Source organism: Rissa tridactyla, chromosome 1 (assembly GCF_028500815.1).
Source record: "Rissa tridactyla isolate bRisTri1 chromosome 1, bRisTri1.patW.cur.20221130, whole genome shotgun sequence".
NCBI lineage: Eukaryota > Metazoa > Chordata > Aves > Charadriiformes > Laridae > Rissa > Rissa tridactyla.
Genome location: NC_071466.1, coordinates 82,655,308 through 82,681,530, shown reverse-complemented (window position 1 = coordinate 82,681,530; position 26,223 = coordinate 82,655,308). Strand labels below are relative to the sequence as shown.

The following is a 26,223-nucleotide window of genomic DNA, read 5'->3' as shown; positions in this document are numbered from 1 at the left end:
TTCATACAAGTGTAGAACAGGGCTGACATTTAGCTTTATCTCTGCAAACAAACAGAATAATCTTATGATAAAGTCTTATGTTTACCTAAGCTTTTATTAACTGTGAACTACTCAATAGTAAGCAAATTAGTCTTCCTAACGACAGACATTTCATCTAGGAGGCTGGTTCCAGTTTTACTTTAAAAACTTTAATCACAAGAGTAAAAACAAAACACAACAAATTTGTCTTTAATTACCTTTTCTTGGCCTCTTCATATTGCCAGTTCAGTCTTACTTTGTCTACAAGTCTTGTTTTGTCATCAAACCCAAACTTTTGCAGAGTTGAAGAGCCGGGGGGGGGGGGGGGGGGGGGGCCGGGAAAGAAGGAGAAATGAGATGTTAAAAACACTCTCAGAATAAAGAAAGGGATAAATTAGTCTCACTTACTGGACTTACTAAAAAACCTCAATGCTTTAAGTAATAACATAGTAAAAATCAATTTTACGCTTTAGAAATACAAAACCGGTTTATTGCTAAAAATACAAAAGATAGATGAGCCCTTTCAATAAATTACGATCCTGGAAATCAAGGGTTAGCGAACAGAATCATTGATCCATTCATCAAATCTTTTCAACTTTATCCAAGCCTAAAACACAAAGAGTAATTTTAATTGAAATATTTTACTATTTGATACTGCTATTTCATGGATAGTTTAATTAGAAGTAATTCAGATTACATTCCCAGTACTGTGATGTGTTACCCAGCGCTTAGATCATTAGTATGTTTTAAGCACTATTACAAAAACATCACCCAATCCTTGAACTAGTCATAGTTCATTTATGCTACAACTCCTACTGTATACACTCCAGTTTCTACAGCAACTTCTCTCCATCTTAGGGCAACAGCAGTTCCCCTCCTTCAGAAGTCTGCACACGGACTAATAGTTAGACCTTAAGTCCCTATTTAAGTGCATTGCTGCGCCTCTGGATTTCTCCCTTAACTGCTGCTTTTGCTCTCTTCATCATCACATGTCTAACTCCACCTCTTTTTCACTCACATTCCACTACTAATAGTTCAGGAAAACAATTAACATAATTACGTATTTTATTTTTCTAACAAAAAAAAAAATCTATAACCGATAAACACAATTTTCAGACTATACTTGGCTTGTCTTGGATGGCACTCAATGTGTATTGTGAATGGGAAAATGTTGCTATTTTCCCTTTAGTAATTCATTTTGGAATTCAATAATCACATCCCCCACCAGTCCAAAAAAATTACATACAAAGGCACCATCTACCTAACACACTCAAAGACAGCCCGGTGTTAGCTAAGGTTTTTTTAGGTGCTTTAGGAGTCTATCTTCTTAAAAACATAAATTTCCTCTTCTGTAGAGGCCCTTTGGAGACATCCAACTTGGCAACTAGTCATCAGCAGAAGATAATAATAGAGGACAAATGGGATGATACAAGCCTACAATTAAAAACTTGTATAGCTCAATAAAAATTTCTAACCAAATGTGGAATAACACCCAAACTATAGTACTATCAAACTACAAATAGGTTGTCTTCTTGCATGGTTGTCAATCTCATCGACAGAAGCAAATGTTTTATTGCTCAAGAACAGCTAGGCTGCTTATACAGTGTAAGCCAAACTTTTATTATTTGGAATACACAATTTCATTCACACAGAACTACTTCCAAAGAATATGTTCCTCTCAAATACCACATTTAAAGGCACATTTGAGCATAAAGGTATGACAGACTAGAGCAGAAGTTTTGTGAGTTTTTAAGAAACATACTTTGGGACTCTTAACAAATACTTCCCTTGTCTCAGACAGGAGAAACGAACAGAGGTCTACCCTACATCTTTGGTATGCATGAAGGATGATGACAAGCACGATAAAAACAAGACTTTTATTTTTTTAAATTAAAAAAAAAAAAAAAAACCAAAACATCTATCACTACTACCAAAGCCCTAACACACAATCGGTCTCTACTGTAACTCAGGCTGGCCAAAGCATTTTCTTCCTTCCTGCATCACTACAATTATCAGTAAGTCAGAGCTGGTGACAAGAAGAGAAGAGGTCCATGGACACCTCAGCAAGCGCTGTTACTCAGAGAGGAACCTGCGGTCACCAAAGTGATGATGTGAGAAGTGCTCTGCCGGGCTGGCTAAGTCCATGAGCTGATTTTACCTGTCACTGACCTGAGAACTAGCAGAACCACAAAGCTCACCACTCATGAGCACTGTTCACATACTCTGGAAACAATAAGCAAACGCAACTCCCTCGCTACCAATATTGCTTTGGATTTTTTGTTCTGCTATAGCCAGCACCTCTTAAATTAAAATAGAAAATAACGATGCATCACTGTAGTACAAAACCAGCTTATTTTCTACAGTAAACGTCTCACGTAGGAACACATACCTCTCCAGTGATGTCAGTCTGAGAACAAGCATCGCAGTGTTGTTGAGGTAAACAGGAGTCACTGAGTGAACTAGAATTGTGCTGGAGATCCTGCAAGGAATCTGTAATACAACAGCTATTCCTGAATCCATCTGTTAACTTGGCCAAGCTCTACAGGAGAAGAGATTAAAAAAAAAAAATAAGAAAAAAACAATTTTAAAATTATTTCATTAATACAAAAAAAAAAAATCTATTCAAAAATATGACAGGTAGCTTGCCTATAAAGAGCTGTTTACACAAAGTAAAATGCATCATTGTGTTACTAACACACAGAAGCTTTGCTTTGAACTAAACCTCTTCTTTTAAAAGATGCATCTAACAGTAAACAGATTTTTTTTTTCCCAATTATTTGTTTTAGATCTATGAATGTTTTAACTTTTGTACAGCTTACAGTCAACTTTCAGATTAGCTGAGAGGGAAGACAAATGTGACTCACCTGCCCTTTTGCCATCTTCTGTGCAGGTTACATTCCTTAGCCACTACTGCTATCACATCCAACTTGATGAATACCTTGTATTGACTGTATTATTATGATAGCTGATTTCGTCCTTGTGCTCCCTTACTGAAGGTTCACAGAGTTAGAGATATTTAACACTTTGGGTTAAGTAAGGGACATCTCTGAGATGTCTAGACAATGACATAAACTGTGAGGATAAAGCTGAGACCTCAAGCAGTCTGCAAAGGGAAAATGAAGGCGTCCACATTCAGAGCCCAGGAAGCATCCACGGGAATTGCAGTAGGATTGAAACCAGCCAGAAAAAGCAGCTTTTTCTGGTGGCCTCCATTTCCAACATATATAGTCTGTCCCTTCATTCTCACTATATGTTGGTCCCTCCTTCATGCCTGCCTCCACTATGAAGATGAAGAAGAGGGAGAACACACAGCCTGGTACACGGCAAAGGAACAGGCAGGATCCCTAGACACAAGAGTGTGGAGCCTCTGCTCCTCCCTGCTACCCCTCGAACACACACTTCGTCTTCTTCCTACAGGTAAAAGGCAGGGAGAGAAGTAGGTACCTGCTATGTCCTTCTTAGTACAAAGGACAAACAAAATAGTTTCCTCTTAGTCCTGATAAAGCAAAATTCAATTTCAAGTTACATTGCTGAGAAGTCCCTAGCTATTCCCTAGCTTTATTCTCCAAGACTTGCTGCAAAATGAACTGCTCCACAACAAGGCAAAAAATAAAACCAGGGTCTCTTCCACTTTATGAAAATTGAGAATTGCAGAGTCCCATCCAACACTCTTCTTCAAAACTCACTGGAAATCATCCCTTCTGCTGTATTGAGGATCAAGATGGATCCCTAATGGGTTTATGACATGGATATAAGAACTTCAAATCATGGCTACACAAACATCAAACTTGCGCTCTTCCCAATAAAGCTGAGATGGTGACATGAACAAAAACTGAGGAAACAGAAAGTCTGAGGTTTCTCTCAAAAAAGCTGTGTCACGCCTGGCACTTTCGGCCAACATATATTATGTTAAGGCATATGTAACACCAAAGGTCCTGATTTCAGAACTTCAATCTAAACTTCTTCCCATATTTCAGCTACTTCACACGCTCCTGCTGTGCTTCTGACAACCTCCAGCATCTCCAATTAAGTAATGAAGGGATGCTTGGCTGCTGGCCAGGCTTCCTAACTGGGCACAGCTGCCGAACCCTGGATACTACTCAAAAATTATATAGCATTTGGCAGGTGGCAATCACCAAGTAGCATCACCTTAACTTACATCTACATGCATAGATGACTACGCTCTAGGATAAACATATATGCTTTGTGTCCTAGTTGGATGAGTGAAAGCACAGCCTCCAGCAATCCTAACATGGAAATTTACAACCTGAGTTAGCATACTTTTAGATAGAAACAATTTACATAAGCTGCTAGGAGTAATATCGGACTCCTCCTTAGCTATATGGAGGAGTCCATCCTTCATCTGGGGTTTGTGGATTGTTTATGGCAATCCCACAGAAACTGCCAGATCAGCCTATCGTAGGGATGTGAGGGTTCTACGCACACCAGCCCAGACTTACCCAAAAAGAGAGAAATGAGCACTGTCATTTCATCGCTGATCTGTTGCTACCAGATTTGGGAGCTCTCTGCCACATTCAATTTCAGTGCAGTTCCTATCTAACCTATTTAGTCTATTTAGCTGGTAAAGAAAAGAAAGGAAAAGAAAAAAAAAAAACCACACAGCACAAAAACTCAACTGCTTTCTAGAGATAAAGGACAACATTTTAAAAGCATATGCACATACTGGAATAGAAGCAAAAATATGAAAGGGAATGGGAGGGGAGAGACACATGCTGCTTTCAGGAATCTAACCACGCACCTTGATTACTCCATCTTATACAAAATGTTCACCCACTTTTTTTGAGCAGTGACACTGTATATTTGGCTTTATTTGTAACCACAGCACCCAGTTTAAATCTGACCGCCCTCTTCTTCCCTTGTCAGCCTTCTCTCCCACACAACTCAATCCAATTATCATATTTCTATGACAGCCACAATTTTCCAAGTACCTACACATGACTGCGTCACTTCTACTATGTTTAGTTCTGTTGCTTACACTGGCCAGATTTAAATTAAGAAATAGTAAGAAACTGTCTATTTCCTTTCTCTGAAATAAATCCTCATCTGTTTACAGAATACTTCAAACTCGTCTATAAACAGCTTTCGAAACAAAACGTTTTTACATAAGAAAGCTTGTCTTACCAACAATAGCTTTAAAACATAGCATTTTTGAGGACAAAACAATTTCATAATTGATAGGAAATAGAAAACAAATTCTGAACTCATTAGGAAGATACTTAAAATAGACTTGCACTTGTTTGACAAAGCTAGATAAATCCATAACAATAATCTTCAACTAATTATAAAAAGGCAAAGCACAGAAAAGTTTGGTGACAACAAAAATAACTTAAGGTTTTTGGGGATAATTTTAAAAAAAGTATCAGGCAGAAAGCTGGATATTTTTGCTGAACACAGTAAGTTGGCAGTTACACACAATTTTTACAACTGTAGATCATGTAAATTATGGCATTACATTTACTTATTACAATTGCAACAAAACACACAGAACTGTTTCGCACGCTAGGCCTGTGTGGAACAAATATTTTCCAGATTCTCCTGGACTACATCTCTATTATTGGATGCTATCACAACAGATTGTCATTAATTATAAAAATGATACCTCCTAGACTGTTATTTCCTGTACATCACAGACCCGTGAAGAAGGATGGCAACACTTTTCATTTTCACTTTTGTCTTGTGCAACCTCTACATTCTGCTGCTGCCAGCATTGCCCAATCCTTGCTGCTAAGCTTGATCCTAGACTTCTAACTCTCTCAACGCTGCGTTTAAAGAAACTGCTAGTACATTTAAAGTTGGTTTAGCAGATTAGATTTTCAAGGCATCTCAATGTTTTCAGCTGGATTTAGTGCCACTGAGGACTGAAAATATAAGGGGGGGGGGGGGGAAATCTAGTGGAGGAGTAAAAACAAGGCCAATAGTTAAGCTGCTCCAAGATCTCACACACAACTTTTTAAATTACAAGTTAGTTTCCTAAAATGTGCGTCACTGCACCCATGAAGAACTGCCTTTCTAATCATTTGTTGCTAGCCAGGCATGTGGAAGACTGAGAATCACTTTAAAACTTGGCCAACACGAAATATCAAATACATTAAAACTTGCCAAGGCAGAAACTTTTCATAGTGACTTAAGTGTTGTGTCTACTTGAACAAGGATTTGTGGTCCATCAGCTGACCTTTGTCTAATGCTTTGGAGCCTGAATAATTGTGTAACTATGGAAATTCATTATATGTAGATTGCACGCTACCCATATCATTTAACAATTCAAACAAACAAACAAACCACACAACAAAACAGCAAAATGCTACTGCAGAGAAAACTGGAAGAAAATCTCTGAATGACAATACTAATTTAGTACGGTCATGAAAATTTAGGTAACAAAAATGCCTTTTTCCATATAGCAGTTTGAAGAAAATTGTCCTTGTCATCCCCCTATATCTGTAGCATTTTTGGGCAAGTCTATACCAATGTCCCTGTGATGGCAGAGGCTCATGGCTCTTTGATCAAGCTCTCATCACATTAACAATGCAGACACAGCAACTGAGAGCTCGGAGCAGGATGAAGAATCCATTCAAAAGTTAGATGACTACTCAGGCATGTATCTCCCCTTGATCCTCATGCTCATTATTCATAAAATAATTTAAAGCTTGCATGATGGTTTCTGTATACATTGTATCTAATCGTACTCTTTGAGGGTTTTGTGGGAACATTTGAAATTAACACGTGTCTTGATATGGGTACTTAAAAGGAGAGTTTGCTTCAAAAAAAAGGAGAACTGCCAAGCTGCAGCATAGTGACATAAAGATCCAGTTTTGTGAAATGCTTATAAAAGGAAAACCACGGTAGACAAACTGATGAACATTTTAGCACATGAATTCTCAGTCCTACTTCATTATTGGTGATACAAAGAGACATTAAACAATACCATAAAACTTAAAGATTTTTTTTATAAATGCAGCCTAATTACTCCATAGTAGTTTTTGATACAGTCAGCAGCAATGGAAAGCTATATTCAATAAAGATGATCTAAATATAAGGACAGTACATTATCTAAGACAAAAATATGAACTGTGTACGAAAACTCGTGTTCACAGTATAGACAATGACTACTTACCTCTTTTGAGCTGCCTGCTATTGGCAATTATCAAACAGAAAAATCAGTTTAGGCCACTCCACTTCCTTATTTAAACTTGGTAGCCCCAATGCAATCACAAACAAGAAAACAGAGGTAAGTTACTACTTTTTAGCAGCTATTGGTTCAGTAGCATATTTTTACCTGCATAAGGTCCTGCCTTTCTTTTTCACCTGTGCATATAGCTTTCTTTATGGTTCGAAGCTCACTCATTATAGCTTGTGCTTCATCCAGTCTATAATTTGTATGAGCACTTGACATCTTACGATCAATCCTGTTGAAAAGATTAAGACAAATTCAGGAATTTTCACATAAATATAAAGTGCATAGATGTTTTATAACCTCTTGTTTATTCATGTACTGCTTAATTTCCAGGAATAAAATTATACTCTACTTGGAATTAACACAGCACTCAGTGCCAAGTACACTCTAAAGACAAAGCAATGCAACTACCTACCCAGGTTTTGCAGAACCAACAAATTTCCTCGTTTTAATGTCCTAATTCAGATCTTACCTACAGCAATGTCTGTGGGCTATTTCACATAACAAAGGTAAAGTTAACCTAAAACTAACCTACAAGGCAATAACTCAAAAGATAAAGATATTAGCAGTCTAGCTGTCACATTTTCCATGCAGCACCACACATTGTAACATCTCTTCCAGGACTTCTATCTGATCTTGCTTTAGAAGTTTCTAACAATTTTTAATCCCTAAAAATTTTTAATCCCTAAAATTGTATTGCAAATGGTTTTCTGACATTATGGGCATCTTTGAGTATCTTTTCTAGAAGACATCATCATCCCGCATTACAGAACATCACATGGGACCATCCAAGAAGATTTCAAATGCAAACTCAGCAAGAAGCAAGAGCGCTACTCACTACATCAGGCTGAAGTACTACTAATGTTTCCAACTTGACATAAAAAAAAATAATAAAAAAATCTCATCTTAAGTGGGACATCCACTGTCTGAGATTTCAACTTTTTTCTTCCAACAGTGCATAATAGTAAAGGACAACAGATCAGGACACTGCAGCCTAGTCCAGAATGTCATCTTGTTAATTTGCTTTGATTTATAGATAAAGAACAAGACCAGACTTATAACAAGTGGCTATGGGATTTTAACAGGCTACCCACTGCAATTAGTGAAAACTGCGCTAAATTCCTGTTAAAATATGAAAACCTCAATTTTCCTGTTAATCTAGCGTAGAAAGTGTGTATATAGAAAAAAGTGGTATGTGTAATGTTCTCTAAGCCAACACTAAGAATGAACATTTCCAGGAAAAGGTGTCTCTGGTTAATGGTATTAAAGATAAAACATACGTCGGTCGTTACACAGGACATCAGTTTATAAAAAGATGTAGTAGGAGAGAGTATGCTACACATATATGGCAAGAATACTCAAACTCTATTTAAAATATTTAGAATAACTAAGAGTTTCAAAGTAGGTATTACATTAAGCTAGGAGTGTCAACAACACTCACTCAACATGTTCTGCCGGTTAAACAAAATCAGTGAAATTCCACTTGCAGCAGATGACTTGTTTTAAAATTAAAATATTAAATTGAAAAATCAAAAGTCTTGAATGAAAATCCTGTGGTTTTATTGTGCAGCTCACAGTATTTAGGAAAAAAAATGCAGCTTGGGTTTCTACAGTTTTGGTTTGTTTGTTTTTCTGACAGTTCCTGCTTTTAGAGACAACACAAAATAATTCTGAACCTCAAGCTTTCTGCTTAAGCATAATTTTCCCCATGTTGTGTAAGAAAAATGTATACGCCTTTATGATTTTTGGTTCAAGAACAAAAAAGGGCTTAAATGTCATGTGCATTAAAGCTGGTTTTTTTGTTTGATTAGTTTTGTTTTCCTTTTAAGATGTTTACTTGAGTCTTCACTAATTTTTAGTTAAAATCCTGAAAAGATTAAATAAAACCATGGTAAAACAACTAATCCAGTTCACTGAAAGTTACATGAAAAAGGTAAAATGTGGTTTTATCTGAAGGTTACCTTAATGTTAAGAACATAGATTCCACCCAAACATTAGACCTGAAAATGCCTCCTACACAACTGCTTATTATACTGTTTGCCAGGTCCAAGGTGGCATTTCAGGAAAAGGAAATTATTTAATTTCAACCAGATTTTTGTCCAGTTACCCACATATTCATGTTCCTGGACGTCACTTTAGAGCCCAACTTATGAATTGATACTTGTTTAAGGAAAGAATCAGAAAAGTTCCTACTGCCAGAAATATTTGAGCTTAAATCAGTATTGCTGTCAACCCAAACTGACTTAAGTATCTTACAAAATTACTTGTTATTTATTGTCCGTTAATTTTTTTTTCCTCCTTTCACAAAGCTCTAGTTTTGAAAGCCACAAACTTAACAGGAATCTTCCATTTTATTAATGGAAAATAGCATGATACAAATACAGATTAGATCTTTGCATGAATCTAAATAACATTCAACTAGTACATAAAACTATGAATAAAGTATGTATTTTCTGAGGAAGAGGTTTCTAGGATACACAGATTATTAATACACTTGCAATAGTTTCAGACCTATAGGGCAGTTTCCATGTTCCTCTTTTTTCCTTCATGTGCTTTCAAAGACACAAGACTCCCCCCATCCTCACCAAAGCACATGTCTGTAGTTGAGTTAAAATCTAATTTTAAAGCTCTTGTCAGGTCTCATATCCTCTAAACTAGTCTGTAGCTACGAATTGTTTAGTCAGTCCCAATTCCCCGTCTCTCACAAATTCTATCAGCGTTCCCTCCGCTCTTGCGGCCAACTGGCTGAGTTTTCATTTCCTTTGTTGCTAAACGCCTTCTTCCTCCAAAATTCCTGCCTGTGCTCTGAAGGGTCACTGAAAACACAGGAGAGGAGGAACTGCTCCTCACCCTCATTCCCTGCTGCCTGCCGCGTCAGAGGAAGGGATTCATTCCAGGAAAGGCTCATCTTTAACCCTGCAACTCTGGACTGCAACAGGATCAGCCGCACCTCGGGGCAGAGGCACCTGTGGAGGCTGAGGAGCACCATTGTGCAGGGTGGGATCTTTGCAGGCTTGAAACCGTCAGCTCTAGAAAGTCTCCAGTGGGCAAGGGCAGACTGTGATGTCCAAAGGCTTATCACGACACTGGCAAATTTGGATGAAACCGTAGAAAATACACCCCCTAACAAAAAGCCGCAGCACTACAAAGTTCTAAACTCTGTGTTGGAGTTGTAGAGCTATTAAAAAAAGATTTCAATCCTCTCTTCCCCCACAAAACCCCACTTTTCTCTAGTTGTTTTGTGGGTTTGTTTTGCTGTTTTTTTTAATTCTCCTCAAAGATGGCTAAGCCATTTTACTAAAATTGAAAAGAGGAGAAAACAAAACACAGTCCAAGGCAGACACTGTACGTGGAAAATGTCAATGCAATAGATTTGCATTTAACAAAGGCATCTGAATCAGACACCAACATAAAATGATGGAAATACTGAGTAACCTCACCACCCTCACAAAATTTGTCTCTTCTCTGAGAGCTATACCCAGCAGAAGTTGCAGAGGGAATCGCACGACAGCAGGTTCCGATACCTGCTCATAATGCCATTCTGGTCAGACTTTCAAAGCAAACATTCAGCCAGATGTAAAGCCCAACGTGTGACAGCTCCTAATATTGTTCTTGGCTTGTACTTGAAATAAAGCGAAGAACATGGCTTTAAAACAGCTGAACAGGATGCATGCCTTTCTAGTTTGGCAGTAACTTGAAGATTTGACCTAGCACAAGAAGGAAAAAAATTATGCAGACCAAAAATTTAGAAAAGGAAACAAAAAGGGGAAATGTCTGCAATGTAAAAAACTTTTTTTTTTTTTTTTTAAAAAAAAAAGGGAAGGGAAAAAAGGGAAGGGAAAAAAGGGAAGGGAAAAAAGGGAAGGGAAAAAAGGGAAGGGAAAAAAGGGAAGGGAAAAAAGGGAAGGGAAAAAAGGGAAGGGAAAAAAGGGAAGGGAAAAAAGGGAAGGGAAAAAAGGGAAGGGAAAAAAGGGAAGGGAAAAAAGGGAAGGGAAAAAAGGGAAGGGAAAAAAGGGAAGGGAAAAAAGGGAAGGGAAAAAAGGGAAGGGAAAAAAGGGAAGGGAAAAAAGGGAAGGGAAAAAAGGGAAGGGAAAAAAGGGAAGGGAAAAAAGGGAAGGGAAAAAAGGGAAGGGAAAAAAGGGAAGGGAAAAAAGGGAAGGGAAAAAAGGGAAGGGAAAAAAGGGAAGGGAAAAAAGGGAAGGGAAAAAAGGGAAGGGAAAAAAGGGAAGGGAAAAAAGGGAAGGGAAAAAAGGGAAGGGAAAAAAGGGAAGGGAAAAAAGGGAAGGGAAAAAAGGGAAGGGAAAAAAGGGAAGGGAAAAAAGGGAAGGGAAAAAAGGGAAGGGAAAAAAGGGAAGGGAAAAAAGGGAAGGGAAAAAAGGGAAGGGAAAAAAGGGAAGGGAAAAAAGGGAAGGGAAAAAAGGGAAGGGAAAAAAGGGAAGGGAAAAAAGGGAAGGGAAAAAAGGGAAGGGAAAAAAGGGAAGGGAAAAAAGGGAAGGGAAAAAAGGGAAGGGAAAAAAGGGAAGGGAAAAAAGGGAAGGGAAAAAAGGGAAGGGGGGGAGGTCCCAGACTTTTTATTTTAAAGAAGGACCGATGAGTTTCCTTTCACACAGTACACTTACTTTGTAGATGTGGAAAAAGTAAAATACTTCACCTTTGGTACTCAACTTGAATGACTCTTTTCTCCCAACAAAAGGAGCAGGGGAGAGATCACCCAGGGACAACCTAGAGCACAGTTAGGCTTTTAGCCATTATTTGTCTGCTGACTACACGAGGAGGCTAGAGAAACTTCTCTCTTCAGTTGTTAGACAGTGCAAGTACACTCCAAATCTGTTCACTTCATACCAGAAGCAAAATACTCAAAAGAAAGCACATGGCTTACCAGAAAGGCAACTAAAAAATACTTAAAAGAAAACAAAACCCACAAGCCTCTGGTTCACAAGTGAAGAAGTCACTGCAGAAAGCAGAGCTCAGCAAGGCACAAACACTGACAAATTCACTGCAATCCTGGATAACGCACAGGCAAAACATTCTCCCCAGCTTCAGCAAGCGACAACAAATACCACACAGTGTGCCAATGGGACAGAGCAACTGTAGACACAGCAGCAACGAGCAGCACTGAAGTACTGAGTTGTCATGCTTGAACTTTTAAACTAGATGATTAGAGCGACCACTGACTAATCAGATATGCTTTAAAATAGTTCTTCTCTTGAATGTCCCCCTATATCCCCATCATAGAGTATGGGCAACTTCACTTGGGCTAAAATCCAAAACTAACATTTGCATTCTTAATCATTGACAGACTTTACTTTTCAAAAAGTTGCACTACTTTGCTGGACTATCGCAAATGAATTATATTAATTAAAACAATCTTGAGTTTCAAATACTTTCATCATCCTAGTCAAGTGGTCAGTCCTTTTATAAAACAATTGAACCTATACCCTTAAAATAATCTAATAATCAGGAGAAGGAAAACAAATAAAGTAAAAGGCAAAGCAATTCTTACTTACTTAAAGAAAATACAATTAAGAATCTTAAGACAAAATTGCTTTACTTCTGTTACTGCTTACGGATCTAAGCCACCATCCTAAAACATTGACTACACTTGAAATATTACTGTTTCAATATACTGAGTGCTTTATTTTACTAATTTCCAGTTAATATCATACATTAACAACTCTCCTAAATACCTGTAAATGCTTTGAGTAGTCAATAAAAATATATTAATGCCTGAAAATGATTACATTATATCTGCTAATGAATGATTAGTTGAACAAGTTTTCTTCTCTGAAGCTTTTAAAATGCATTATAAAACAAAAGAACCTTGTAAGCTTAAAAAAAACCCCTAATAACCAGTATGAAGGGCATGGTCTACTCCCTCTTCTTTAAAAGTAACATCTGAGTAGTTCCCTTTATATCATTTTGTTACTGTAATACCAATCAAAATCAAAGCTGGAAAATAAGTAACCTAATGGGATCCCTGGGATCTGGGATCCCTGGAACTTTGCCAGGATTCCTGAAGCAAAAATATGCACCCATGCTTTGTAGCACCAATGCAATAAATCCGAAGCTTCAAGATATTTCCACCGATACTGTACTTATGCTGCAAAACACATTAGACATGTGTTCCAATGTTTTCAGGAAGTGCCTGCGTTGAGCAGTTCGTTCACATGCATGCTGGAAAAACGGCTGAGATTTCTAAATGCATGGCCACATGTCCAAGGCAAATCCAAGAGCTGTTCAACATATGGTCTAGCCTCTGGCCTTGTTGAGCAGATCTGGAAGTCTCGACAACCTGTGTTTACCTGCCATCTTTTCCATGGCCTGGCAACCTCTCTCCCTATCCCACTGGGCTTCCTGCTTATGTGCTACATGTGTAGATGACTAAGTAGAGCACAGATGGAAGTCACTCAGTTCCCATCTGATGGCCTGCAGGAATAATCACAGAATCACAGAATAGTGTGGGCTGGAAGGCTGGATCACCTAGTTCCAACCCCCCTGCCATGGGCAGGGACACCTCCCACCAGACCAGGCTGCTCAAAGCCCCATCCAGCCTGGCCTTGAACACTTCCAGGGATCAGGCATCCACAACTTCTCTGGGCAACCTGTTCCAGTGCCTCACCACCCTCACAGGAAAGAATTTCTTCCCAATATCTAATCTAAATTTCCCCTCTTCCAGTTTAAAACCATTACCCCTCATCCTATCGCTCCATTCCCTGATAAAGAGTCCCTCCCCATGCCTCCTGTAGGCCCCCTTTAGGTACTGGAAGGCTGCTATAAGGTCTCCCCGGAACCTTCTTTTCTCCAGGCTGAAAAACCTCAACTAAGTAGCAGGGAGAGGGCTACCACAGCAGTCCACAACCTTTGCCACCACTAAGCGTAATGGAAACGGAGCATGGGCTCCCTAATAGCCTTGGGAGCAGCAGCAAATTGCTCCGAGCTACCTTTCCTCCCAGGGAGGAGACAAGAAATCACATTTACATGCACTGATTCTGCACACACACAACAAAATCCAAGGTCTCACAGATGATCAGATGTATTGCACGCGCATAAATAAGCTATACTGTGCAGAAAGAGACGGTCCGACCATCAGGTAAAAGCAGAAGCAGTGTTGTGGTGTACAGGCTCCCCCCCAGAAGAAGTATTCTGCCCAGCCAGAAAGCCTTGGTACTCTTCACAGGAAAACTACTCCATTGCATGGTGCTTCTGGCTGTGCCCCAGATGGTAGGTATCTCCAGAAAATGTTTGAAAAGTATTTTTAAAATCTAATTCCACCTCAACAACATTTTCAGGAGAAATTAAAGAACAAGACCTATAAAACTGTTTTTGCATGTGGGTCTATGAAATCATCATTCCAATCAATTCCATCTAACCCTTCTTCCATCATTTCACACTGTTCTCATCCCAGATCACCGTCATAGCAGAAACTCTGAGGCAAAGCAATTAAGAGGTTTCAACCTTTTTTTTTGGCAACAGTTTTCCAAGAAATCCATTCCAACGAGAATAAAGAAAAAAAAAGTACCCTCCCACAAACTCTTAACTTACTCTTGCAGAGTTTCCACTCCTTTTTCCTTATATTGCAGCTCCTGCTTCATCTGTGCCAATTCTCGTTTTAGCCTAGAAAGCTGAATATAACAAAATAAAGTAGTAATGTGTAACAGAATCTTTCACAATAAAAACAAATGTTTTTTAAATACGAAATCTTAAGTTATTTAAAAAAAGCAGAAGTGATAATCTAAGTTCTCTTCTTTTTTTGCTTTAAAATTTGTGTTAAAATAACAGAAGACTTTCTGAAATATAAGACCCAATCAAATAGCAGGCACAACATTCAGCTTTCAACGTATTTAGGTTCCTCATCTATTCTATTGGTTTTCTATCTCCAATAGTTTATGCTAACAGCTCGCAAGTTTGAGTCCACATGATTTTTCTTCTCCCCTTGTAGAAAATAAGCAGCTCTCAACTGTCTTCAGCTCTTTAGTCAACTTAAAAAAAGACAGAACATTCAAGGCTATTAATTTTTCAATCTGGGACAAAATCACTGGCAGAAGAAGTGGCCTCTCACCCAGAAACGTCAGCCTGATTTTCTAGTTATTTTTATATTGTCCTGCCCTCTCAATCCCCCCACCAATTATCTTTATCCAACTAACGAGCATAAATCAAAAAGTGACAAAGCAGCAATGTTTCCAAAATCGTATTTTTGTGGTTTTATGAAAACAGCTACCTGAGTAGGTTGGGCAGAACATAGAAGAGCACTGTCAGCACCAAGAATGATCCGCAAAGAAATAGCTTCTTGCCCTCCAAAGCTGACAGATAACTGAGGGCAATGGGGGGAGAAGGATGCAAAGGACCACAGACGAGTCGGGGGAATGGAGGTGTTTCAGCATGGAGTGGTGAGACATAAGACCGGACTGAGAGCCTGAAGAGGGGCAGGGATGGAAGAAAAAAGCTCTCTCTTTTCAAGCTATCAAACTTAGTACCTTTTCTAAAATCTACCCAGAGCACTCTTGATTTTCACATGTACACCAATACATGACAAAACTAAAAGCAGAGTAAAAAAAAAAAAAAATCCTACATATCCAGGCATAGATTAATTTTGTCAGCACTAGTTCAGGAGCAAGGGGCTTCAAAGCAGTTCCGGGGATGCAAACCAGGACTGTCAGAGTCCCACCATCCTGCATGGCCCTTCCTTCCCGACGTGTTCTTGCCCTTCCCTCAAAACTCATCGCACCAGCTCCCAAAAAACTCCTACACCAACGCTTTCAACACTCACCAAAAGTAAAATGAAAAAAATGCATCACTAATATCATGTACACACACTTTATAGTGCATATTTCATTCTGTTACCTGAAACAGCTCAATGCCTATGCACACATTCGGTTGATCAGGTTATCCTATGCACTTAGGAGATCATTATGTTTTAAAGTGCAGAAACAGAAAGAAATAGTCTCATAAGTGAAAACTTGGTTTATTTTCTTTAAATATTTTTTAAATAAATAAGGCTTATTTTCTTGTTTAGAATATGCTAACACTTAGAGTATGTAAAACAAGCAAACACTAGTCAGCATGTAGTAAACTTATACAGATAGAATAAATGCCTTTGAAGGGTGGTGAACGGGATTTATTTTCAGAGGCACTCATGTGAAAAGCAGTCACTACAACAAAAATGGAACACTATCCTGCAAAGATAAGTATTTTTTATTTATTTTGTGAGCAGAGTGCCTGGCATGCTAAATCCCACTTTACTCATTAATAAAAAGAAACATACAATTTAGAAATAGGCTCTAGAGCTTAATATTATAAACTGCTTTTTATACTTCTTTATGACTGCTGTATCAATTTGCTTGAAACCAACATGCAGACTGTAACTCTGCTAAAGCAGCGTGGGAGAAATTCAAGAAGTCAACTATTCTTCCTTCAGCAAAGACAGTACCAAAAGCATGATTTTAGTTTAAAAATAAATATAAAAATGGAACATTTTTATTACAGAACTGCCTATCACTGTCAGAATGTTTGAACTCTCCTCCCCTCATAAGACCTAAAAAATTCTATTTTGCCAACATGTCTACTGAATTGTGAACAAATTTCCATATAAATGGCTAAATCTAGAGTTCAATAGCATTCATGGAACCCCACTGAAAATGGATAAATGGGAAAATATGAAGACAGTGGTTTTGAACTGCACTTAAATCAAGAAAGAATTTGGCTGCAGCGTATTTACTACATGTGACAGTTCGCACAGAGAATGCAACTTCTGAAAGCCTGGCTGAGTTTGCCTCTGACATCCATGACAAAAATATTTACGCTTTTAACATGGAAAAAGCATTACTTTGATAATCACTGAAACGCAGTAAACATAGATTTATTTTTAATAGAACAATAGGTCAGAGTAGAAGAGTAAATTTTACTACTATATTTCCAAAAATGCATGCAACGTCAAGTGTAAATTCTAAGGTGAAAGAAAAACACACAGTCTCCCTTCACTTCCCCATGCTTAATTCATATTTTTACAGAATGAAAAAAGATTACTCACTCTGTCACGACGGCTGGCTATTTCTGCTTTAATCTGATATGGATCATACTTGGTATTGGTTGAAAATCCAGAGAATGCTAAACACATGGAAAACAGCATTTTACGTTAATATTTTTTTCTTTTTTAATACACTAGTTAAGATGTGGTACTATTTAATAGACCACTGCATTCACTCTTTGTGTTATATGCCATTAGGTTTTAAAATGAACCTCTGTGCTAAAGTACAACTAAAGAATTACCTTTGGCCTGTCTGAAATATTTTCGTGTCCTGAACAACACCAAGAATTATATATAGCAGCATTGTGTATTGCCTAAACGCAACTAGCTTCCATGACAGGATGGTGACATCTACTGATGCAAGCAATTTGTGTAACATTAACAATTGCTAATTGCTTCCTAGGTATGTTAAATTAACAGTGTGAGAGGGACTAAAGTAAAAAAACCTATTGTCAAAACAAAATTCAATCAACTACAGAGAAAAGTTGCCTCCTAAAGCAACAGTGAAGGGAACCGACATACAGGTCAACTTCTGGCAAGTGAGCTCTTAAAAAAGCATATCTAGAGCCAGGCAATGATTTCAAGCTGTGGCATTACAAGCTAAAGCCCAGGCAGATGAAGTAAAGGTCCTAGAGGATAGGCTGGGCAAGACCAACCATGATTTATTGAGTGAGCCATTCACAGCAGCAATGGCCCACTGAAAAATTCCTGGTATGCGAGCGGATGGTGTTGTGCTGTTAGACCTGCCATCCTTTTGTAGAGCTGAAGGCTGCTGCTTTGAAACCCATATCTGTGTCTGCATTGCACTGAGCCTTTCGACTCTCGAAAGAATACTGCAACGCCAAGGTCATGTCAAGCGTGCAGAAACTTGCCAAAATGAGTAGTCATGCCTGGACTAATTCTCTAAATCCAGGATTTTCTATGGATTTTTTTTTTTTTTTTTTTTTTTTTTTTTTAAAAACTGTGCTGATCACAACTGAGTCACAAAACTGCTGCATGGGCACCTCCCTGCCAACCCACAACTGCTGAGCTCACACCACCTCCCAACTCATAAGCACACGACACTGAGTCAATGGCAGCACCCACAAGCAGAGAGGAGGAAAACAGTTTTTGAAGTTTTAGGTCTTTTAACACAACAGATTGAAAGGAGTGGTGGTGGAGGCAGGAATATTCACAACATAAGAACATAAGCACCCAACTTTGGCCAGCTAATTGCACTTGCATCAGGAGCCTAAGATTTCTGTACAATAAATGGAGAAGCAAGCATCCCAGAGTGGAACAGAGGAGTCGAATTATGAAAAACAAGTGGAGAAGCCTTGGGGAACCTTGAGTTGACAGCATGATTAATCCCCCAAAGGGATTTTAATTCTTTTTTTTTTTTTTAATACATCATCTGACTAATCAGCCCATCCTGTTTTCTCAAAAAAGATGCATATGACCTTAAACCAATATAAAATATATTAACGCATCTGTAGAAAATTAAATATTTTTTCACCTCAAGACAAGTGAGAAGTTTTATTTAAAAGATTTGATATTATCAATTCCACAGTTTTGGTTTTTTCAGGTATATCTATCAGAAGACTCAGTAACATAAAAGTCAATTGACATAGCATTTGCATTCACACTACAGATAACCTCCAATTCGATCATTTTCAGTCATACTTTGTTGCTGTTTCAAGCAATTTGCTTTTCCAAGAGCTTTAGAAATATGAAAAACAGGTTATATTTTTCTAGTATATTATCATCTTGAACAGAAGCTTCTTTACGTATATTCACCTGAAATAATTCAACAAAATACCTCACAGAACTATTGCAAATTTTCTGACAAAACACTGATGACACTATCTTTTACCCTATTCCAAGTCTTTAAACAGTAAACACTCTTTAAACAATAATTTCCTTTTTAAAGTTTCTTTCTTAAGAAAAAAAAATTCATCTTTCTTAATTTTTAAGAAACTTGAACATAACAGGGAGAAATAAGACAAGTCACAACTGTTCGATTACGTCACAAACTAAATCACAGAACACATGTATTTAAAACTAAATAAAAAGATGAGATAACCCCAGTTCAACAGTAAAAGGATACTTGGTCAAGACCATCTGGGACACCTCAACCCTACAAAACATCTTTTATTCAGAATTTTGGCATACGTATTAATTACCTTGGATTAATAAATACTACTGGATCAGTAGCTAAACGCTTCTATACAGATGTCTGTTTTAAACCCCCCCTCCACGGTCAAGTTTCTTGAACATTTTCAGAAAGGGCTTATCAGAGCTTCCCATATTTATCACGTACTTGGCATTTACCAGCAAATCCTGCAGTTAAACAATGGCTGTATACACGGCATCCACTGAAAAGCCACCAGCGCAGTGAAACTCCACTACATTTCCACGTGGCTGGTGGGTATATCCATTTGATATACTTCTTTGAACTAGACTGTTTTGACCTTTTCCTGCTGCATCAGCCAAGAGTCATGACAGCAGTGCAACTTCAGATTTCAGAAAAAGTCTATCATCTACTCCAAGCTAGTAGAGACACCTGGAGAATCAAAAGGGCAGGAAATCAAGGCTCTACAACGTGCACCACCAGCATTAGGATCAGAGGCTGGCATTCAAGAATGAGGTGCACTAATGAAACTCCACATCCTACTTTGTGGTCAGAGATACTCTTGACCACAACACCTTGTCCCTAACTCTTTATAAAGTTGACAAACCAACCACGGATCCGCAGAAGGCTTCCCCTAATCTGATGGTTCCCCCCATGTTGAGGGTCAAATAATCTACACATTTAAGAGTGCAAGTAGATGGCTGGTCCAGCAACATTCAGTTTTGTCTTTGTTGCCTTGCACAAAGCATCACTACGGCTAGCTCTAAGATGGCTAGAGATGCTAGCTGGGATGTATCCCTGTCTAATGTCAAAAAGGCGTATTCTAATAGACCTAACAGGAAATGGAAGTCCCTGAATAGCAGAGTCAAAGCAGAGCGCATCACTTCTGTAGTCAGGATTTTCATTCAAAAGAGAACTGGGTGATGGAAACACTTCACACTATTTCTTACACCACATGTTGAGAGGCAGGTGGGCAAATCGAGAAAAGACTAGGAAACTCACAGCTGGCATAAGAACGGCTGTCATCCTCACACATTTTGTGCAGTTGTTGATATTCTTCTTGGGCTAGTTCAAAACGCTGCTGCTTTATTTGATAAATCTCTTTCTTGGCATTGAGTGCCTCCTGGGCAACTACTAAATATTCCTTTAGCATCCGTTCCTGCTCCCTTCTCCATTGCTCCCTTGGGTCCTCAATTTGTGTGAGCTCTAAGGAGAAAAGCGTGAAAAAAATAATTCGTAAGACACTTTATCTCACAAAGTACAAATTATTTTGTTAAGATCTGTTCTCAACTAGCACACCTAACACACTGTAGTGTACAGTGCTCAAAATCACTCCAGCCTGGACAAGAAGAAGGAAGCATACAGAGTGGAAGAATAGGAAAAGCCCTTTCAAATATAAAAGGCATTTAAATTTGATTCTTTTCTTTACAAACTAGAGCAAACCCAAAGAAAACAGTGTTTTGGCTCTAACCTTCCCTTGGAGCCAACTTGAAAAGTCTGAGAACTACCTAAAAGCTCAGAACCACGTAGGTGAGTGACAGATATTGCAATGTTTAACCCATAACTCTATAAATGGTTGGAATAACCTTAAGATACTACATACAACTTCACAAGTATAACATCCTGAAAGGTCAGTGACTACACCTGTGTAATTAAGAAGACTAAGGTCACACAACAGAAAAGTTATCATTTTAATCTCAAATCCATAAGAGAATTTAAATTGCTTCTTTTTTTGCCTTAAGAAACAGCACTCTCATGCTTCCCCTTTCCAGGTTTTAGAACAGTTCATATTCTAACACAAATCCAAAATAGGTTTCCAGCACAAAATCTTTCCCGTATATACTGATTCACAAAGTTATGACCGTAGCACAATCTCTTTGCAGTTTCAAAGACACTTTAAGGAGGACACATGCATTAAAATCCTAAAAAATTATTGGTTCATTTGTCTTCTTTTTGTGGTAATGCTCAAGCTAGTGAATATGTTTTACATGAGGATGTCCACATAAAGTCTTGTGTGAATGTTAATTTCTGGTGACTGAGGCTTTATTGGTAAGAAGTTACTGCAGATGCAACGTCAGCGTTCAACGCAGTGGCAGAACCTGCAGCAGAGCCAGGAGGTAAGCACCTAGTCATTTTTTCCAAACTTTGTTTCTCACAAGAGATGAAAGCCAGTGATGGTTTGTATTGATCTTGTGTACATAATTCAGTATATTGGTGCCAGCGATGAAATAAGAAACTCTAAAAGACTGAGCCCAGCATATTAAGAACTCTCACGGTGTCAAGGTCATGCTAGCAGCTCTACTATTTGAGAGCCATCTGAAGAGTATATAAACAAAAACATGATGCTCATCTATGAACAGTACTTCCAACAGATCTGTATATTAGGTTCCTAATAACCTTCTCTCTCAACAGCTGTAAGTTTTCTCTCCCCACAGCTCCTCACATTGCAACAATATAAAGATCGTGCCTATAGTTCTGCAATCTCCCCCCACATCCCAGGGTCCTTGGATTCCCAGCAGCACCTTCTGGCTCCAATGCCTCCAAACTGCCTCTGCAACCCAGGACAGGATGTCCTGTGGCTTGTTCCAGTCTCCATAAATCCTGCTCTGCATGCAGGGCAAGCAGAAGAAAACAGAATTCACATCGCAGCCCATCCTTTATTGAGGGCACGATAATTTGCAGTGCCACCTCATCTGTCTTTAAGTATTCCTGAAATCTGTGCAAATTTAATATTCCTAAAACTGCTAATCCTCTATGGAAACTATGCAGAAATTAATAAATATTTAAGAGACAGAAAAACTGGGTCCCAGTAAGTGTCTCTTTTTGAATAGGAAATTAATAATTCTAATCTCAATAAACAGCCAGGGCTAAAATGTTACACTGCATCACACATTAAGCTTCTGAGGTCCTATACTACAGAACACTGCATCTCTTCTTAAATTATCTCAGAAGCCTTCTCAAAAGTTAGCAGCATTCTTCTGAGGCAGAAAACTTCTTCAGTACAGTAGTGATGTCCTTTTCTGTTTTACAAAGTACAAAGGCTTCACTTTGCCCTGGATTTCTACATAAGTTTGCCATGTAAGAACAAAACTAGAGCTACATTGTATGATAAAACTCACTTCCTTCATTTCTTTATAACCAATTAAAAAAAAACAAAAAAACAAAAAAACACAAAACTACAGTAATATAAGAACAGCCCCAGACAAATGCAGAGAATATATTATTCCCTCACTGGGGAATGCCCAACTGGTTAAAGGAGACTTCAAAGGCTCCCAAGACTCTGAGGAGGAGGGAAAGGAATTCTGTGGCTGGCAGCCGCCAAGGTTTTTAAGCAATGGTTGGACAAAAGCCAAGAGCAGCTTAGTAAGGGTGTCAACAAAGTACTGAATTTACAGAACAAGATGGAGATCAGGGTTGGAAGCACCATTGAGATTTACAGAAGATTCCTCTGTTCCTGGGGTTTTTCAATATAAATGGAAAGTTATTGCCTAGAAATCTTTTTTATTACTTTCTGGGTAAACAAACATAGCGAGAGGCTTGGAAAAATCAGACGTATTACTGTTTTCTTTTAAAAGATGCAAGGACAAAAAGCTTGAGACAGTGCACAAAGCATGAGAGGTCCCTGGTAAGCATAACTTCAGAAAGACTGCCTTTGAATTACCCCTTGCATTTTCTCACAGTGTTTCTTGAAACCGAAGCACTTCTGTTTTGTCAATTAACACAGAACTCCAATGCTGTACAAAGCATTTAACCCAGCCAGCCACAAAGGCCAGTCTGAATGTTTTCACGTGGAGGTTGCCTTTCCGAGTATTTTTGACATAGTTCGGAATATAATGTAAGGGACTCATTTCAGAAAAATATTTCTTCGTTTCCTACGCCACCTCTGCCACTTGCCTGACAACATCTCATGATGCACATGATTGTCAACTCATTAGCTCTCACTTCTACAAAAGAGGTTAATGCAGTCTTGATTGGTACCTTTGTTGTCCACAGTTTAAAATTGGACCGAGTATCGTACTAGTTTTTGAATAATGATTATCCAGCAATAATATCAACTCTGTCTTCCCTCTGAATATAAATCTTGCTTGTATATGCAAGCACTGTATTAGCCTGAGGGTGACAAACCCATTTTGCTGTGACGGTTGAATTACCATTGAGGATAATATCTGTGGGCTGCAAGTAATTAGTTATCATGAAAGAGACAAATTTTGCAACCTTGTTCATTGCAGAATGATTCCTTTCACTCAGTTCAGCACTGGCCCTATGAAGTTTCTATCTCTCTGTTCATATATTACCTTTATTTAATTCCTAATATGATTAGCTTTACTTTCCCAGACTCATTTATATTAATCTTCTCTTTCTGTGCCTTCCCATTGAGCATTTGGGAATTCAGTTTCTCTCTGCAAAAGACTCTTCTACAGTTTTTGCTCTCAATTGCAGAGAAAAAAATGCAAGCCAGATCTGACATGCCTACAATGATTAATATCCTTTCTGTAAGTGCAAACTTGATGTCTGTGGTAAAGGAGCTAATAACAAAGTCTGAAAAGCAAAAGGGAGTGATTTTTTTTCTCCATATGACGGGGATTGTTATTCCTATCAAAGATGCCTATCGGTAGGATGCTTTAGCAGCTTTTTGAGTCAAAACACTGCAATGGGAGTTCATGCTCTACCCATTATCTACAGGGACTCCTAAAGCCTTTGACAAAATTCAAGGAAAAAAAAGACGAGTTGCCAGTATCCTTGTTTGTATTTTTTTTTTTTAATATGTGCATTCATGCACATGTACATATGTTGGTGCAAGTGCACTCCATTACTGTACTCTGATGTAAACCTCACTGTTTATTAAACTTCAACATTAACTAAAGTTACCATGACAGTTTAACCAGCAATCATTAAGCTACTGCTTCTTTTAAACAGAGTTATTGTAAGAATTACCTAACAGTCTGTATTTATTGCCTCTCAATTGTCTCAGCTATCTATCCTGGTGATCAGGGCATTAACAGCTCTTTAAAGTTTATTATTTAATTTGTGATCTTTGTTAATTTCACAACAAACAAGTGCCTATGTGGGTCAAACATCATCACGGGAACATTTGTTATTCTGGTTTTTTTGGGTTTTGGGTTTTTTTGTTTTCTTTTTTTTTTTTTTAAATAAGTAATTGTGAAACCACAGTACACAAGTAATTCCAATGATGGCAGGAAGCCAAAAAACTATTTCTACACTTTTATTTTTTAATTGACTAGATTTCAAGTAGATAGTATTGAGTTTGTTTTTGGAGATTATGCTATTTACCCATTGCTGTGATAGCCCATATAACTACTTTCTTCTTTTTCTCCCTCCCCGCCAACTGCCAATTCCCACAATATTGGAAGCATTCACTCATTGATGATAAGAAGCTTAATGATAGCAGCACAACAGTAACAGCAGCAGTAGTACAAAGCTGTAAAGATAAGACTTTTTTTTAAAAAGCAGAACTGGCAAAAGTGCCAGACAGGGGCGATACAAAGCTCAGCAATAGCCCAAAAGGGAAAACGCTGGAAATTTCTCCTTCAGTTTCCAAAAGGGACATCTGTTGTCTTTGTGATAGCACTTTGTACTGTATGAAAGTATAAGACATACATTACTTGAGAGGATGAGATTATTGTATTTCATAGTGCTCCAGAGTAAAAATCAGCACTTTTCTCTCAGAATGCATTTTGTTTTTCAAAATAAAAGAGTGAACTATGGATAACTGGAAAAATAGGAAATAAAAGAGTATAGCATGAAAATCTTCGTAATTGACACGACAAATAAAACCAACAAAATTACCAATACTCCACAGTATGACAAAGAAAAACAAAATAGTTTTATACACTAAAACTAAATCATAGGCTGTAAAATTCTTTACAAATGAATGATTTTGCCCCTCTTTGAATTATGAGAAAACAGTTACTGAAAGAAATTACTTGCATGCATTTTCTCACTGTAGCATGAGGTGTATAAATGGTATCGGAAACAAAGTTATTGCCATCAGTTAACATCAGCTTGCTAGGAGTCCTCAAAATAATCATACATCTACTCACGATTTATGTGGTCCATATAATAAACTCCTATCTGTTGATCGTAAACAGTTTCCCATCCTAAAGGAAGCTCATCACCGACACAGTCAGCAAATGTCAATGGCTTTGTAATCCTGTAAAAAGAAAAATAATACAAATAAATACAAAAGGTGCAGCGTTTACAGTGCAATGAATGTTATTACATGTTTTGAAGATACCTCCCATCATTTAATCATGAACTAGTTATGCTGCTTAGGAATGCGCTAATAATTACAAACATACAGTTTCAAAATAAAATTTCATTTAAATATGCTGACAGATACTCCCCAAGCAGGTACGACAAGCTTCTCCCTTCAAGTTTCTATGTTTAACAGTTTAATTACAATGGCATGCAGTCCTACCAGTTTTTCTCCCATATTGCAAAGAACACAAATGTGAAGCTGGAGTTCACCACTGCTAAAAATTACTAGAAGCTTTACAGGCTTTAACTTCCTCAAGGTGTCAAAGGAGTGTAATTTTTTTGTCCTTAAAAAGATGAAATACAATTCAAGAAGGCACTATATAATAGATTTTTCCTCTTTTCCATTATACATGTCCAACTATTAATGATATTCTCTTGGTCCAGACCCATTCAAATTACTTCCTCTCCCTCAAAAAGGAGACAAACAAATGTCTCTCAAGAATTCTGAAGCCATTAGAGCATAAATAGTAACTAATAAGTAACAGCATTACTATCTAGCAGCTTAAAATATCACACCCTTTGCTAGGCAAACTCTTGATAGACTGGTGGGTAATAGAAAACCAAAACAGCAATTTCAGTATCGTAAGAAATGTTGAAAAT

General features: G+C 38.0%; 1 protein-coding gene across 3 annotated transcripts in view; it reads right to left on the bottom strand.

The window, feature by feature from the left end:
* The window catches only part of WWC3 (WWC family member 3), a 105,321-nt gene that overhangs the window by 42,486 nt on the left and 36,612 nt on the right, over nt 1–26,223 (bottom strand). For all 3 annotated transcript variants that reach the window (XM_054205350.1, XM_054205369.1, XM_054205359.1), the window contains exons 2-8: nt 25,407–25,516; nt 20,347–20,550; nt 17,238–17,314; nt 14,753–14,832; nt 7,313–7,442; nt 2,408–2,557; nt 237–310 (exon numbers count right to left, since the gene is read on the bottom strand). In XM_054205350.1, coding sequence (XP_054061325.1) covers nt 237–310; nt 2,408–2,557; nt 7,313–7,442; nt 14,753–14,832; nt 17,238–17,314; nt 20,347–20,550; nt 25,407–25,516 — 825 coding nt within the window. The remainder of the gene's footprint in view (nt 1–236; nt 311–2,407; nt 2,558–7,312; nt 7,443–14,752; nt 14,833–17,237; nt 17,315–20,346; nt 20,551–25,406; nt 25,517–26,223) is intronic.